The sequence below is a fragment of the Coregonus lavaretus genome (genome assembly GCF_964263955.1).
Source record: "Coregonus lavaretus genome assembly, chromosome: 28".
Classification (NCBI taxonomy): Eukaryota; Metazoa; Chordata; class Actinopteri; order Salmoniformes; family Salmonidae; genus Coregonus; species Coregonus lavaretus.
Genome location: NC_140015.1, coordinates 37,532,177 through 37,549,593, shown reverse-complemented (window position 1 = coordinate 37,549,593; position 17,417 = coordinate 37,532,177). Strand labels below are relative to the sequence as shown.

The following is a 17,417-nucleotide window of genomic DNA, read 5'->3' as shown; positions in this document are numbered from 1 at the left end:
TGCTGACCCAGTACATCCTTGGATCTTTTGAACCATCTGTGTAAATGGCTACAAAATCCTGATACATAGTTTCCAGACGTCTCTTAAAGAAATCAGATGGATCAACACCCTCCGTATCTTCCTGTAGTCTCTCCAACACTTCTAGATCAACTACTGGAGGCGGGAGTAGCCTTGGTGGATTCACAGGAATAACTACTGTTGGACTAAACTCCCTTCCATACAGTCCCATCTCCTTCGCCTGGGTATTACCCACCCAAAGCTCGTGTTCTGTCTTCTCTCATGTTCCCAGCATGCCTGTAAAATCCCTTTCACCCCATGTCCTTGTAGGTTGACCCAATAATTCATTGCCAGCTGCTGTCTCCTAATCTGAAATGGCATATCCCCCATCTCCACCTGTAATGCAGCCACTGGGGACGTCCGAAACGTCCCACTACATATTCTGAGTCCTTGCCCCTGTATGACATCTAGCCTTTCCAGTGAGGTCCAGGCTGCCGAACCAAATGCTATACTGCCATAGTCTATTACAGATCGGATCAATGCTACATACATGGTCTTCAATGAGGAACGCCCAGTCCCCAACTCCTTCCCCATCACATTTAGCGCCTCCTTACACTTTCCCACCACTCTCTCAATGTGTTCTGCCCAGGTCAGTCTAGTGTCAAAGTATACCCCAAGGAACCTGAAGGCCCCCACCCTCTCCAAGTTTCTTCCATATAACCTCAAGCATACCTCATCTCCCACCTTCCTCCTGGTAAAGAACCCTGTTTGAGTTCTCTCTACAGAGAACCTGAATCCCCACATTAATGCCCACCGCTCTACCTCATCAATTGCTTGCTGTACCTTCCTGACTATGTATGGCACATTTCTTCCCCTCTTCCATAAGGCCTCATCATCTGCAAATAACGACCTCCCTATATCCGGCTGTACCTGAGAGTAAACATCATTGATCATGATTGAGAACAACAGAGGACTAATCACACTCTCATGTGGTGTACCGTTATCCACCAAGTAGCTGCCTGATAAAGACTTCCCCACCCTCACCTGATAGACCTTCCAAACAGGAAATCCTTTATCCAGTTGTACATTCTTCCTCCTACCCCCATAATTTCAAGCTTGATTAACAACCCCTCCTTCCACATCATATCATACGCCTTCTCCACATCAAAAAAGACAGCTACAACAGTATCCTTGTTCACCTGAGCCTTCCTGACCTCTGCTTCTCAGCAGAGCACTGGATCAATAGTTCCCCTACCCCTTCTGAACCCACTCTGATGTGGCTATACTATATACTCTGCTTTCCAGGAAGTAAGTTACCCTCTCCGTAATCATATGTTCCATAATCTTACATACATGTGGTGTTAAAGCTATTGGCCGATAGCTTGTTGGCTTCGTTGTATAGGAAGTAGTCAAGGAAGGTAGTTTGTGTTTATACAGGAAGTACCACCCCCACTTACCGTCAACCAATCATGTCAATATCGAGCTATACAAGCTCGACAGTCTTAAAACTCAGAAATGAGTTACCTTTGGCTCGTTCAGCCACCCCTATGGGACAAAATTAATGGGGAAAAATGTGGGTTTTGGAATAAGCGTCGAAAATAAGGTTAGCATAGGAGATCTTATACGTTTTGTTCTATGAAATAATAGCAGTTGGTTAATATGACCTTTATGAATTATGAAGCCTTTATGTGATATGATTTTTTTAATGACATAAATTATGTGTGCTGACATTGTCATAGGGTAAAACCCCTATGGGAAAACGGAATGGGATGGAGGGATGGATAGAAATAGTGATAATATACAGAAAGCTACCATTACTGCAATGAGAGAACACATTTTACACTCTAGGGACATAAACCTTAAAAAATAATCACTAAGGGACATTTTCACCCTAAGTGAGCCCCCTAGCTCGTTGACTATAAGGTCTACAGATTAATTCAGTAAATGTTTTATCAATGTGTGTGTATGATTGTACAGGTGTGTATATTTTAGATGTGTTTGTATTGTTGTGTATTGTTAGATATTACTGCACTGTTGGAGCTAGGAGCACAAGCATTTCTACACCCGCAATAACATCTGCTAAATACAGTACCAATCAAAAGTTTGGACACACCTGCTCATTCAAGGGGTTTTCTTTATTTGTACTATTTTCTACATTGTAGAATAATAGTGAAGACATCAAAACTATAATTTGTTTTTCAACAGGACAATGACCCAAAACACACCTCCAGGCTGTGTAAGGGCTATTTGACCAAGAAGGAGAGTGATGGAGTGCTGCATCAGATGACCTGGCCTCCACAATCACCCGACCTCAAACCAATGAAATCGTTTGGGATGAGTTGGACCGCAGAGTGAAGGAAAAGCAGCCAACAAGTGCTCAGCATATGTGGGAACTACTTCAAGACTGTTGGAAAAGCATTCCAGGTGAAGCTGGTTGAGAGAATGCCACGTGTGCAAAGCTGTCATCAAGGCAAAGGGTGGCTACTTGGAAGAACCTCAAATATAAAATATATTTTGATTTGTTTAACACATTTTTGGTTACTACATGATTCAATATGTGTTATTTCATAGTTTGTCTTCACTATTATTCTACAATATATAAAAGATAAAAAATTAAGAAAAACCCTGGAATGAGTAGATGTGTCCAAACTTTTGACTGGTACTGTATGTGTATGCAAGCAATACAATTTGATGATTAGAGTGTGTGTTTGTGTGTGAGTACAAGTGCATTGGTTTGTGTGTGTGGGTTTGCAATTGGTGGAGTGTGGTATGTGCATTAACATTAGTGAAGTAACACATAAAAAATTGGTTTAGGTGATATTACATGATCGGTTGAAGTCATTGTTATTCATCCAAAAAAAGGTTACTCACCTGATAATGTAACTTATTACATTAAATGGAAAAGTTATTACTATAACAATTCAACATGTTATATAAGCTGACAAGATATTACATTTACCGTTTTTTTCCCCATTACAAATCTAAAAGTTATTACATTAACCGTTGTTACAAGACACAGTATGCATAGTTCTTGCCTTGACCTCATAGATATTATTATCCAATGAATCATTGATTAGTTTTAGGAGCATTTTAATCAATTTAGATAATGATTATAAAAATATCAAATTAAAGTGATAACTTCTTGTTTAGAAGATAATGGATAGAATGTATTGATCAATTGAATACATGAATATACACCTATTGTTGAAACATTATTCTACATAATGACATTTAATAATAATGGTATCATGAGTATATGAAAGAAGATACAATTATCAACATCCCCCCAACACACACAGGTTCACTATGACATTTTCTATGATAGCATTTATCCATTTAGATCCCAATGTGTGATATTACATAGACACAGGGGGGACCTGATCCTAGATCAGAGCTGCATATTATGCTCCTCAGAGGTTACCATGGTGATCAGAATAAGTAACCTGATTTAAGAATGGGAGATGGATATGACTGTTCACTAGATGTTTTCTATTGATCCTTTATTTAGGGATCTGGAACCGGTGCTGGATAGGAGGGAGATGAAATACGTCATGTTTGTGCTTTTTGGTGTTTTCTCATTGGCCCTAAATGAACAAAGCTCTTCCCACATATACCTATCTAAGGGTTCTCTCTAGTGTGTGTTCGCTGGTGTATAGTCAGATGTACTGATAGAGCAAAGCTCTTCCCACACTGATCACAGCTAAAAGGTTTCTCTCCTGTGTGTGTTCGCTGGTGTGAATTCAGACTCCCTGAATGACTGAAGCTCTTCCCACACTGATCACAGCTATAAGGCTTCACTCCAGTGTGTGTTCGCTGGTGTGAATTCAGATTCCCTAATTGACTGAAGCTCTTCCCACACTGATCACAGCTATAAGGCTTCTCTCCAGTGTGTGTTCGCAGGTGTGAATTCAGATTCCATAATTGACTGAAGCTCTTCCCACACTGATCACAGCTATAAGGCTTCTCTCCAGTGTGTGTTCGCAGGTGTTTAGTCAGCTGTGCAGAGCAAGCAAAGCTCTTCCCACACTGACCACAGCTATAAGGCTTCTCTCCTGTGTGTATGCGCTGGTGTATAGTCAGGGAGCAAGCTACAGCAAAGATCTTCCCACAATGATAACAGCTATAAGGCTTCTCTCCAGTGTGTGTTCGCAGGTGTACAGCCAGTTGGCCTGAATGCCTGAAGCTCTTCCCACACTGACCACAGCTATAAGGCTTCTCTCCTGTGTGTATGCGCTGGTGTCTATTCAGAAGTACTGATCGAGAAAAGCTCTTCCCACACTGATCACAGCTATAAGGCTTCTCTCCTGTGTGAATGCGCTGGTGTCTAGTCAGATGTACTGATCGAGCAAAGCTCTTCCCACACTGATCACAGCTATAAGGCTTCTCTCCTGTGTGTGTTCGCAGGTGTCTAGTCCGCTGTCCTGAGCAAGCAAAGCTCTTCCCACACTGACCACAGCTATAAGGCTTCTCTCCTGTGTGTGTTCGCAGGTGTCTAGTCAGCTGTCCTGAGCAAGCAAAGCTCTTCCCACACTGATCACAGCAATAAGGCTTCTCTCCTGTGTGTGTTCGCAGGTGTCTAGTCAGCTCTCCTGAGCAAGCAAAGCTCTTCCCACACTGATCACAGCTATAAGGCTTCTCTCCTGTGTGTGTTCGCAGGTGTCTAGTCAGCTCTCCTGAGCAAGCAAAGCTCTTCCCACACTGATCACAGCTATAAGGCTTCTCTCCTGTGTGTGTTCGCAGGTGTCTATTCAGGTATTCTGATAGAGCAAAGCTCTTCCCACACTGATCACAGCTATAAGGCTTCTCTCCAGTGTGTATTCGCTGGTGTGAATTCAGGCTCCCTGATTGTCTGAAGCTCTTCCCACAATGACCACAGATATAAGGCTTCTCTCCTGTGTGTATGCGCTGGTGTATAGTTAGACGTACTGATCGAGCAAAGCTCTTCCCACACTGATCACAGCTATAAGATTTCTCTCCAGTGTGTATTCGCTGGTGTGAATTCAGGCTCCCTGATTGACTGAAGCTCTTCCCACAATGACCACAGATATAAGGCTTCTCTCCTGTGTGTATGCGCTGGTGTATAGTTAGATGTACTGATTGAGCAAAGCTCTTCCCACACTGACCACAGCTAAAAGGTTTCTCTCCAGTGTGTGTCAGCTTGTGTATGTTTAGAGCTCCCAAAAAAGCAAAGCATTTCCCACAATCAACGCAGGGGTAAGGCCTCTCCCCTGTATGAATTCTCTGATGACATTTTAAGGTGTGAGAGGCAGTGAAACTCTTCCCACAATGAGAGCAGCAGTACGGTTTCTCTCCGTTGTTAATCCGCTGTTGAATTATGACTCCACTCCGGCTTCTGAAACTCTTCCCACAGTCAGAAGACCAGTGGTTAGGTTTCTTCCTTGTATGTCTCTGCTGGTGTTTCTTCAGATGTTCTGATCTGGAGAGACTCTTCTCTGTCTGGTCAGCAACATGATGTGGTTGAGGCGCCCCAGATGATAAGCCCCTCCTACTGAGAGAACGACGGTTTGGGGTGTCCCCTGTGAAACAAAGACATTGAATAATTAGGTTTTGGAAATATGGGTCCATAAACAAATACTATAACAATGTTCATAAATGTGTTATTTAGCAGACACTTTTATCCAGAGCGACTTAAAGGAGCATTTAGGGTTAAGTACCTTGCTCAAGGGCACAGACAGATTTTCCACCTAGACGGCTTAGAGATCCAAACCAGCAACCTTTCAATTTGTGGCCCAACGCTCTTAACCACTAGATTACCTGCCGCCCTTATCATCAATATACAGTGAGGGAAAAAAGTATTTGATCCCCTGCTGATTTTGTAAGTTTGTCCACTGACAAAGAAATGATCAGTCTATAATTTTAATGGTAGGTTTATTTGAACAGTGAGAGACAGAATAACAACAACAAAAATCCAGAAAAACGCATGTCAAAAATGTTATAAATTGATTTGCATTTTAATGAGGGAAATAAGTATTTGACCACCTCTCAATCAGAAAAATGTCTGGCTCCCAGGTGTCTTTTATACAGGTAACGAACTGAGATTAGGAGCACACTCTTAAAGGGAGTGCTCCTAATCTCAGTTTGTTACCTGTATAAAAGACACCTGTCCACAGAAGCAATCAATCAATCAGATTCCAAACTCTCCACCATAACCAAGACCAAAGAGCTCTCCAAGGATGTCAGGGACAAGATTGTAGACCTACACAAGGCTGGAATGGGCTACAAGACTGTCGCCAAGCAGCTTGATGAGAAGGTGACAACAGTTGGTGCAATTATTCGCAAATGGAAGAAACACAAAATAACTGTCAATCTCCCTCGGCCTGGGGCTCCATGTAGTTCTCACTTCGTGGAGTTGCAATGATCATGAGAACGGTGAGGAATCAGCCCAGAACTACACAGGGGGATCTTGTCAATGATCTCAAGGCAGCTGGGACCATAGTCACCAAGAAAACAATTGGTAACACACTACGCCGTGAAGGACTGAAATCCTGCAGCGCCCGCAAGGTCCCCCTGCTCAAGAAAGCACATATACAGGGCCGTCTGATCTTTGCCAATGAACATCTGAATGATTCAGAGGAGAACTGGGTGAAAGTGTTGTGGTCAGATGAGACCAAAATCGAGCTCTTTGGCATCAACTCAACTCGCCGTGTTTGGAGGAGGAGGAATGCTGCCCATGACCCCAAGAACACCATCCCCACCGTCAAACATGAAGGTGGAAACATTATGGTTTGGGGGTGTTATTCTGCTAAGGGGATAGGACAACTTCAACGCATCAAAGGGACGATTGACAGGGCCATGTATCATCAAATCTTGGGTGAGAACCTCCTTCCTTCAGCCAGGGCATTGAAAATGGGTTGTGGATGGGTATTCCAGCATGACAATGACCCAAAACACACGGCCAAGGCAACAAAGGAGTGGCTCAAGAAGAAGCACATTAAGGTCCTAGAGTGGCCTAGCCAGTCTCCAGACCTTAATCCCATAGAAAATCTGTGGAGGGAGCTGAAGGTTTGAGTTGCCAAACATCAGCCTCAAAACCTTAATGACTTGGAGAAGATCTGCAAAGAGGAGTGGAACAAAATCCCTCCTGAGATGTGTGCAAACCTGGTGGACAACTACAAGAAACGTCTGACCTCTGTGATTGCCAACAAGGGTTTTGCCACCAAGTAAGTCATGTTTTGCAGAGGGGTCAAATACTTATTTCCCTCATTAAAATGCAGATTAATTTATAACATTTTTGACATGCGTTTTTCTGAATTTTTTGTTGTTGTTATTCTGTCTCTCACTGTTTAAATAAACCTACCATTAAAATTATAGACTGATCATGTCTTTGTCAGTGGGCAAACGTACAAAATCAGCAGGGGATCAAATACTTTTTTCCCTCACTGTACACTCAGTGGCCAGTTGATTAGGTACACCCCCCTCCATTCACAAAATTGGATCGACAATTAACTGGCCATTGAGTGTTTTACTGTTTATAAATCAATTAACAGAAGTTGCAGAAGCAGATTGTAGTCTAATCCACACACCCCATTGTTCTTACTTGATGAAATCAAATCTCCATCACCCTCCTCGTGTCCTTCTCTTATAGTTCCACACTGCCCTGGTGTTTTCCTGCAGTCGACCAGCCACACAGACACCCTCTTCAGACCCAGCAGTAAGGCTCTACCGGGAGAGTTGTGACCAGGGGACTCCAGCAGGGTGGAGGGCGACGGGCTAGCTCTGTCCTGGTGACCACAGGAAGTATTGTACATAGAATATCATTAGACCAAACATTTGGTTACTTTAGTCTAAATCTCTGATTGATTGGGTGCATCCTTAAAATATCTCCTTTCTCCTGAACTGTACAATCGTTCACTACTTTCCACAAATGTACAGCTTTTTTCAAATCACTTTTTGAAAGATGCTAACACCTGCGAAATCGTGATTTGTTCAAATAACCAGTGAGGAAAAACCTAAACACCTGAACTACTGCTGCTCATTATCCCACTATTGGAGCATGTTGAGAAAAATTTCAGTTATAGTTTCAGTATCCTTATACACTACATGAATAGAAGAAACCATCAGATATAGGGGTATTGTGGCATGTAGCAGAAGCCTACAGTAAAAAGGTATTGGTGTAGCTTTGTGCAATTTCTGCCCCCATGCAACATTACTCAATTTCAACTTTTCTATGTGACTTGTTACTGTAACAGCATCATCATCTAAAATCAGCTCACAGTATAACATTATTCCGATAATGAGTGGAATAAACAAATTTACCACCCAAGTATTTCAGCAGTGCATTGTACACTACACCATCATTTCAAATGGTAGCACAGTGACCCACTTTGCCCTACTGTATAGAAGCACACTGGCTGAAGAAGGATAATGTAGTTTTTACAGCCAAATCCATAAATTATTTGGTTTTACCTTCCAACCTAAATTCATTTAATGTCAATTCATACAGTTTTCAAACTGTACGTAAACTAGACACTATACAATTTTGTCTTCGTAGTTCAGTTTAGCAGTTTGATGAAATTATAGTTAAATGTATTGTTAACAAACGACAGGAAAATATTTTCGAAAGTAATCAATTGAAAATGGCCTAAGAGTTTTGAAACCTATTTTTGTGCTGAGAGTTGTGAAAACTTACCACATACTTGTGAAAATCGCAACTAACAGAAAAGTAATGGGCTAGTGGGATTATCCACCATATGTTTTATACCAGTCATTTCCTTTCAAATCAGTGAAGAGAAGTGAACAAGTGCACACTTTGGGAGGATGGAAAGATAATGAGGGATTCCTTAACATTGTATCTATGCAGAAGTGGAGCTAGTGTGAGGACCATTGGTGCAACTGTTCCTGCAGATAAAAAAATAAACTTTGATGTAGGCCTACCATTATTGAACACTATAAAACATTATTTAACACCATAACATTATTTAACACTTTAAAATACGGCAAAATTGAGATGATTAAATTCAACCCTGGAATCGGTCTAGGCGGTTGTTGCTTATTTTATAAAGCAATGTACCCTACAACTGTCTGTCACGATACCTCCTTGAGGGCCCCCCTGGGACTGGTGGCTGCACTGCTGGTTGGGGTAAGACCAGGGTCTTCACATACTAAGTTATTTATTAAGTAAAATATTTTAAATTAGGTTAACACACTGCCGGGATTTGAGGTAGGCCTATCCAAGAAGAATCCAACAATGACGCAATTTGTCTACATTTTAAACAGTCCAATAAATATTTAAGCACAAAAAACATTCCAAAGAACAGAATAGCATATTCTGAGTTTAAAGGTAGACTCAGCAATATGACGTAGGCGAGATGCACAAAGTAAATAGCACAGTGGGTTAATTTCCGCAATAACAAAGAACGTTGAAGCCCGAGGCTAAACTTCTCCACTGTTTTGGTCCCATGGCTAGCATCCTGGAACAGCGTGAAGCGTACCCTTTCATATGTGCAGATACTGTGTGTGGCTGAGTGAGAGCGAAGTCTTGCATTTCGCTCATTGCAATATCTGCAGTGCTACTTGTGGCGTCATTAAGCCGAGTCTGCCTTTAATGTAGCATATTTTACAGTCGCTATGCAATTTAGTAGACACATATTCCTGTGCCCTTATCAGTGTCAAGAAATCTATTTTATAGTAAAACTGTTTTAAGTGAAAAGTAGGCATTGGTCTGAATCTGAAAAAGGACATTCCCATGAGCACCACAACCCCTACTCCACCCATGCTCTACCAAGGTTTTCCAGCACACAGCTTTGACCTACTACAGTAGCTATGTTGGTCTATTGTACTTTAAACAATGTTTATGCAGGTTGCTTATGAGTCAAGCATTCTCAAAAAGCCCAATTCCGACTCTTAGAGGAGGTGCTCCTACACTGTGATTTTTACTGCATACAATGATCCTTCACACACCACCCTAATCCAATTCCACTACCTTTTCAAGCTTTTATTTTAAATTATACTGAACAAAAATATAAAAACGCAACCATTGTTTTAGCAATACATGTCATTGAGATAAAATATTTAACAAATATCAAAAATACAGTGGGGGAAAAAAGTATTTAGTCAGCCACCAATTGTGCAAGTTCTCCCACTTAAAAATATGAGAGAGGCCTGTAATTTTCATCATAGGTACACGTCAACTATGAGAGACAAAATTAGAAAAAAAATCCAGAAAATCACATTGTAGGATTTTTAATGAATTTATTTGCAAATTATGGTGGAAAATAAGTATTTGGTCAATAACAAAAGTTTCTCAATACTTTGTTATATACCCTTTGTTGGCAATGACACAGGTCAAACGTTTTCTGTAAGTCTTCACAAGGTTTTCACACACTGTTGCTGGTATTTTGGCCCATTCCTCCATGCAGATCTCCTCTAGAGCAGTGATGTTTTGGGGCTGTCGCTGGGCAACACAGACTTTCAACTCCCTCCAAAGATTTTCTATGGGGTTGAGATCTGGAGACTGGCTAGGCCACTCCAGGACCTTGAAATGCTTCTTACGAAGCCACTCCTTCGTTGCCCGGGCGGTGTGTTTGGGATAATTGTCATGCTGAAAGACCCAGCCACGTTTAATATTCAATGCCCTTGCTGATGGAAGGAGGTTTTCACTCAAAATCTCACGATACATGGCCCCATTCATTCTTTCCTTTACACGGATCAGTCGTCCTGGTCCCTTTGCAGAAAAACAGCCCCAAAGCATGATGTTTCCACCCCCATGCTTCACAGTAGGTATGGTGTTCTTTGGATGCAACTCAGCATTCTTTGTCCTCCAAACACGACGAGTTGAGCTTTTACCAAAAAGTTATATTTTGGTTTCATCTGACCATATGACATTCTCCCAATCCTCTTCTGGATCATCCAAATGCACTCTAGCAAACCTCAGACGGGCCTGGACATGTACTGGCTTAAGCAGGGGGACACATCTGGCACTGCAGGATTTGAGTCCCTGGCGGCGTAGTGTGTTACTGATCGTAGGCTTTGTTACTTTGGTCCCAGCTCTCTGCAGGTCATTCACTAGGTCCCCCAGTGTGGTTCTGGGATTTTTGCTCACCGTTCTTGTGATCATTTTGACCCCACGGGGTGAGATCTTGCGTGGAGCCCCAGATCAAGGGAGATTATCAGTGGTCTTGTATGTCTTCCATTTCCTAATAATTGCTCCCACAGTTGATTTATTCAAACCAAGCTGCTTACCTATTGCAGATTCAGTCTTCCCAGCCTGGTGCAGGTCTACAATTTTGTTTCTGGTGTCCTTTGACAGCTCTTTGGTCTTGGCCATAGTGGAGTTTGGAGTGTGACTGTTTGAGGTTGTGGACAGGTGTCTTTTATACTCATAACAAGTTCAAACAGGTGCCATTAATACAGGTAACGAGTGGAGGACAGAGGAGCCTCTTAAAGAAGAAGTTACAGGTCTGTGAGAGCCAGAAATCTTGCTTGTTTGTAGGTGACCAAATACTTATTTTCCACCATAATTTGCAAATAAATTCATTAAAAATCCTACAATGTGATTTTCTGGATTTTTTCTCCTCAATTTGTCTGTCATAGTTGACGTATACCTATGATGAAAATTACAGGCCTCTCATCTTTTTAAGTGGGAGAACTTGCACAATTGGTGGCTTACAAAATACTTTTTCCCCCCGCTGTATGGGCTAGTCCAGCATCCAGATCAAAGCTGTAAAAACAATCAAGCTGGTCAATTGGCAGAATCAAGCCGGTCAATTGGCAGAATTATTGCGTTTATATTTTTGTTCAGTGTATATGAAAGCAAGCTTTGCTTTTATCCTTACAAGACCGTCATAATTAACTGACCGAGCGGTTTTGTCTTGTGTAATGTGGTGCCTGCCTGTATTTCCTTAAACCATTGTTTTAGCAATACATGTCATTGAGATAAAATATTTAACAAATATCCAAAATATGGGCTAGTCCAGCATCCAGATCAAAGCTGTAAAAACAATCAAGCCGGTCAATTGGCAGAATTGTTAGTTTGGCACTGTTGATCTAAACAGATTTGGATTAAAATGTCAAGAAGACAGGAGAAGGCGCATACTTAAACTGGTGAGTTTGTCCTGATGCTAGCCAACATGCATTTGTTCCTACATGTGTATTTGTTTTCTCAGATACAGTTTGAGTTGTGTCCTGTCTGACAGTGAAATATACAGTTGAAGTCGGAAGTTTACACACACTTAGGTTGGAGTAATTAAAATATATTTTTCAACCACTCCACAGAGTTCTTGTTAACAAACTATAGTTTGGTAAGTCAGTTAGGACATCTACTTTGTGCATGACAAGTACATTTTTCCAACAATTGTTTACAGACAGATTACTTCACTTATAATTCACTGTATCACGATTCCAGTGGGTCAGAAGTTTACATACACTAAGTTGACTGTGCCGTTAAACAGCTTGGAAAATTCCAGAAAATGATATTGTGGCTTTAGAAGCTTCTGATAGGCTAATTGACATCATTTGAGTCAATTGGAGGTGTACCTGTGGATGTATTTCAATGCCTACCTTCAAACTCAGTGCCTCTTTGCTTGACATCATGGGAAAATGAAAAGAAATCAGCCTAGACCTCAAAAAACATTGTACACCTCCACAAGTCTGGTTCATCCTTGGGAGCAATTTCCAAACGCCTGAAGGTACAACGTTCATCTCTACAAGCAATAGTACGCAAGTATAAACACCATGGGACAACGCAGCCATCATACCGCTCAGGAAGGAGACGCGTTCTGTCTCCTAGAGATGAACGTACTTTGGTCGAAAAGTGCAAATCAATCCCAGAACAACAGCAAAGGACCTTGTGAAGATGCTGGAGGAAACAGGTACAAAAGTATCTATATCCACAGTAAAACAAGTCCTATATCGACATAACCTGAAAGGCCGCTCAGCAAGGAAGAAGCCACTGCTCCAAAACCACCATAAAAAAGCCAGACTACGGTTTGCAACTGCACATAGGGACAAAGATCGTACTTTTTGGAGAAATGTCCTCTGGTCTGATGAAACAAAAATATAACTGTTTGGCCATAATGATCATCATTATGTTTGGAGGGAAAAGGGGAACGCTTGCAAGCCAAAGAACACAATGGCAGCATCATGCTGTGGGGGTGCTTTGCTGCAGGAGGGACCGGTGCACTTCAAAAAATAGATGGCATCATGAGGAAGGAAAATTATGTGGATATATTGAAGCAACATCTCAAGACATCAGTCAGGAAGTTAAAGCTTGGTCGCAAATGGTCTTCCAAATGGACAATGACCCCAAGCATACTTCCAAAGTTGTGGCAAAATGGCTTAAGGACAACAAAGTCAAGGTATTGGAGTGGCCATCACAAAGCCCTGACCTCAATCCTATAGAACATTTGTGGGCAGAACTGAAAAAGCGTGTGCATTGCAAGGAGGCCTACAAACCTGACTCAGTTACACCAGCTCTGCCAGGAGGAATGGGCCAAAATTCCCCCAACTTATTGTGGGAAGCTTTTGGAAGGCTACCTGAAACGTTTGACCCAAGTTAAACAATTTAAAGGCAATGCTACCAAATACAAATTGAGTGTATGTAAACTTCTGACCCACTGGGAACGTGCTGAAAGAAATAAAAGCTGAACTAAATCATTCTCTACTATTATTCTGACATTTCACATTACTAAAATAAAGTGGTGATCCTAACTGACCTAAGACATGGAATTTCTTACTAGGATTAAATTTCAGGAATTGTGAAAAACTGAGTTTAAATATATTTGGCTAAGGTGTATGTAAACTTCTGACTTCAACTGTAGCTAGCTCTTAGCATAGCTTGTTCTATGGAGTAGATAGCTAGCTAGTGTTGCAAAAGTCCATTGCATTGCATGCATTGTAAGGTAGCAGCATGACAATTTGGTTTTGAACTGATGTAGCTATGTTTAGAAAAAAAATTTATGAGTGGCATTTGGACATGACCTAGCTATCATTAGCTAGCTTCTGTGTCCATGTTGTCTGGTTCTAACGAGCTAGCTAGCTACTTTCAGCTGACTGGTGTTAGCTAGCTAAAGAGGCTAGCTGCTGGACATTGGACAAGCAAGCTAACGTTAGCTAATAGCAGCTGTATTGTTGCCAAGTATCCACGTTGCTGACCAGGTTAGATAGAACTCAGATTTGGCTCAAATTAAGTTAGCATTGTCAGAAATGCTACAAAAAGGTAGCACATCGTTGGTTCTTAATGGACAGAAATAAAAAAATACTGTTGCACCTACAAACTTAGTCAAATGGTCACTTTATGGAAACTATAGTGCAATTTAAGAAAGTTGGGGCACATGTCCACCCTATCCCCAGTGAAAGTTGCACCCCTGGTTTTTGGTATATTTTAGTTGTCACGGTTGTAGACTAAGCATAGGTGATTAGATGATGAAGTTGAAATGGTGCTTGAATAGTGGAGGCAGCGCCTGTTTTCTTTGCGACTTGCGGTAACTAAATCAATAGTTGTTTAGTAGGCCCGAAAACATTAACTTGCTTGACCATTCTGTAGGTCACGTAACTGTTTGTTACATGCAACATGTTTTATAAACTCAACCAGACAGATGTTCCTCTCCGGTTTTATGATTGAAAAAAAGGTGTGGTTGAATTTATTTTGCCACTGTCTTCTTGTCTCGGCTGTGTCAAGGCATATAAAGTAACAGGTCATATAACAAAAAACGCAATTATCACAACAAATAGGTTGTAATATGGCGATTTTTCTGAATTGGCTTCCCTGGTGATTTTACCAACACCCCTACTGCAAGGTGTAGGCTTGGCCTCATTATTTCTCCATGGTTCTGACTTTAGCTGCTCTTTGCGCATTGCCTTGTATCAATCTGTAGGCTACTTTGCTGAAGGCCAAAATATACCAAGAGTTTATTACCACCAGATGATGAAAACTAGGCCTAGACATGTTATACACCACAGTAGGCATACTGTTAATAAAAGTAAACCAAACTTACCTGATCCATCGTGGAAGCTATTCTTTCTTCAGCGTTTCTTCAAATAAAAAAACCTCAAGAGTAAATCTGTAGCTAGCCCACACTAGTTACTTTCTTTGTCACAGCTAGACCAGAGCAATCAAACGTCCTTTTAAATATCGAAATTCGATTTAAGTTGTGACAAATAAACGTCTAATGTAGGCTAATCGTATTTCAGAAAGATCTTGGAGAATATTTTACCTGATCTATTAGTCAATAAAACGTTCAACACCCTATTCACCAAGAATCCTGATATCTGTTATCGTCTACCTCTACCTCTACCCGAGAGCCACTTGGAACAACATCCTCATCGAGAGTCCAGATAGTAATAATTTACTGAGGCCCAGTAAGGGTAGCTTATACAATACCAGACTGATTACAGCAGCGCTATCTGTGCAGCGAAGCAGTAAAACCCGATGTATGTTCAATCAGACCTCTGCAGTGGCCATGAGGCATTTAAAGCAATGCAACCTCCGCAGTAGTCAGTGGCTGTGTATACTTCTTCCGCTTCACGGAATAGAGCAGACTGAAGGAAGTGGGCTTCTTCTTCTTTGTTATTATGACGATCCGCAAACAATTGTTATAGGTGCATGCCGCTACGAATTGCATTTGGCTGTGTGTCAGCCTACTGTGCTGTAGTATAAATTAATTACACTTTGTGAAAAACCAACACCAATTAAAAAGCTCATCATTATTCCACTGCTTCGGCCCTCTGATCCTACACCAGGCCAGCAGCCTGAGAGGACAGGAGATTATTATGAAGCCTTTATGTCATTTATATGCTTTTTCTATTACATACATTCTTCAAAATTCACAAGAAGTGACATAAGTTGATAAAGATTATAGAACAAAACAAATAAGATCTCCTAAACCTGTGTTTACAACAGACCTGATTTTCGGCATTTATCAAAACACCTTACAAAAACACCATTCATTTTCCCCATAGGTTTTGTCCAACGAACCATGGCAAAATTAGTGCTTATAACAAGATGGCATTACTATTTCTCTCTTTAGAGCCCCACAGTGGACGAGTCATAGTACCCATAAAACCTAGTGGTCAAACAGGGAAATGGTTCCAATTGTTTTCCACCATTCATTTTTCCTTTAGGATATTTCCCATAGGGTTACCCTGGCGAGACATTTTGATAACCGTGTAAATCTCTCTCGGACAAGGTGACTTTTATCAATATAGTCGGCTCTATTTACTCTCAAATTTTGCAAATGCTAATTAGCATAAAAGTAGACATCATGAAAGACTACAAATCCCTGCAAACTCATGGACATCATCTGTAGCTGACACCTTTGCTAACAGGTAGTGTAATTTTAAAATTTGCCCGTGACAGGTCACAGAATTGTCAATTTAAAGAAATGTAGCCAATTTATTCATTACTACATTTACAGTGGCTTGCAAAAGTATTCACCCCCCTTGGCATTTTTCCTATTTTGTTGCCTTACAACCTGGAATTAAAATGGATTTTTTGGAGGTTTGTATCGTTTGATTTACACAACATGCCTACCACTTTGAAGATGCAAAATATTTTTTCTTGCAAACAAGACAGAAGAATAAAAAACAGAAAACGTCAGCGTGCTTCTATTCACCCCCCACCCCCCTACTTTGTAGAGCCACCTTTTGCAGCAATTACAGCTGCAAATCTCTTGGGGTATGTCTCTATAAGCTTGGCACATCTAGCCACTGGGATTTTTGCCCATTGTTCAAGGCAAAACTGCTCCAACTCCTTCAAGTTGGATGGGTTCCGCTGGTGTACAGCAATCTTTAAGTCATACCACAGATTCTCAATTTAATTGAGGTCTGGGCTTTGACTAGGCCATTCCAAGACATTTAAATGTTTCCCCTTAAACCACTCAAGTGTTGCTTTAGCAGTATGCTTAGTGTCATTGTCCTGCTGAAAGGTGAACCTCCGTCCCAGTCTCAAATCTCTGAAAGACTGAAACAGGTTTCCCTCAAGAATTTCCCTGTATTTAGCGCCATCCATCATTCCTTCAATTCTAACCAGTTTCCCAGTCCCTGCCAATGAAAAACATCCCCACAGCATGATGCTGCAACCACCATGCTTCACTGTAGGGATGGTGTTCTCTGAGTGATGAGAGGTGTTGGGTTTGAGCCAGACAAAGCGTTTTCCTTGATGGCCAAAAAGCTCAATTTTAGTCTCATCTGACCAGAATACCTTCTTCCATGTGTTTGTGTATTCTCCCACATGGCTTTTGGCGAACACCAAAGGTGTTTGATTATTGTTTTCTTTAAGCAATGGCTTTTTTTCTGGCCACTCTTCCGTAAAGCCCAGCTCTGTGGAGTGTACGGCTTAAAGTGGTCCTATAGACAGATACTCCTATCTCTGCTGTGGAGCTTTGGAGCATTTTTTTCCATTTCACTTCACCAATTTGGACTATTTTGTGTATGTCCATTACATGAAATCCAAATAAAAATCA

At 41.2% G+C, this 17,417-nt stretch overlaps 1 protein-coding gene across 1 annotated transcript; it reads right to left on the bottom strand.

Annotated features, from left to right (window-relative positions):
* Nucleotides 1-2,984: 2,984 nt before the first annotated feature.
* Nucleotides 2,985-15,455, bottom strand: LOC311104215 (uncharacterized protein). The gene is made up of 3 exons (XM_084145950.1): nucleotides 14,952-15,455; nucleotides 7,556-7,739; nucleotides 2,985-5,534 (listed from the first exon to the last, which is right to left on the bottom strand). Exons 1-3 carry the CDS (start codon nucleotides 14,958-14,960, stop codon nucleotides 3,616-3,618), a joined length of 2,112 nt encoding a protein of 703 aa, XP_084002076.1. The 5' UTR covers nucleotides 14,961-15,455; the 3' UTR covers nucleotides 2,985-3,615.
* Nucleotides 15,456-17,417: the final 1,962 nt, after the last annotated feature.